Source organism: Alligator sinensis, unplaced genomic scaffold, assembly GCF_000455745.1.
Source record: "Alligator sinensis unplaced genomic scaffold, ASM45574v1 scaffold707_1, whole genome shotgun sequence".
Classification (NCBI taxonomy): Eukaryota; Metazoa; Chordata; order Crocodylia; family Alligatoridae; genus Alligator; species Alligator sinensis.
The window spans coordinates 880,844-881,466 of NW_005842065.1; the positions used below are offsets into that span (position 1 = coordinate 880,844).

Genomic DNA, 623 nt, shown 5'->3' on the forward strand with positions numbered 1-623 from the left:
TGAAGTGCAATTGTAGCTGAGTAGGCTCAAAATCTTGCCCTGCCTGCTAGTTAAGCACGGAGCACTGGCTTTTTGCAGAGTTGAACTTCTGGAGTTGGATAATCCCAGACAAAGTGGGTTTTATCCATACAACATAAAACACAGCATGGCAATGCACAGTGGAAATATCCATCCCTTAGATCTGATGACATCAAATTGAGGCTTGATTTTAGTTGTTACCAAAGTGGATTCTCAAGGCATGCAGGGATTACGGGTTCTAGTCATTCAAAACAGCTCCCTGGAAACTCAGTGACTGGGGCTACAGATAATGAGTGATCAAACAGCCAAAGGAAAGATAAGAGTGCTGGAACATTAACATTTTCAGTACAGAAATCCCAGATGAAGATCACTGCACCAGAGTTTGCAATTTTAAGACCCACACAGCTAATTAGAGTGGCTGTCATCTGTACCTTTTATGGAAAGAATCTGTATTGACCTCCTTTCTTAGGCATTTTAGAGCTTTTAATGAGGGATGTGGAGGGCAAAGACACTCCAGTCATTGCAACTCTTTATTTATTTCCTGGGTTAGGTGGATTTGAATGAAGAAGAAACCATCCTGATTATCCGTCGCTTACACAAAGTGC

The 623-nt window shown here is 41.7% G+C and overlaps 1 protein-coding gene across 11 annotated transcripts in view; it reads left to right on the forward strand.

Annotated features, from left to right (window-relative positions):
- SMARCA4 (SWI/SNF related, matrix associated, actin dependent regulator of chromatin, subfamily a, member 4) overlaps nt 1-623 on the forward strand; it is a 52,203-nt gene that overhangs the window by 33,042 nt on the left and 18,538 nt on the right. For all 11 annotated transcript variants that reach the window (XR_003093987.1, XM_025203849.1, XM_025203853.1 and 8 more), the window contains one exon: nt 569-623. This exon is cut by the window's right edge and continues 68 nt beyond it. Coding sequence is in view for 10 of the 11 variants with exons in the window: in XM_025203849.1 (XP_025059634.1) it covers nt 569-623 (55 nt within the window). In the remaining variant the exon portion in view is untranslated. The remainder of the gene's footprint in view (nt 1-568) is intronic.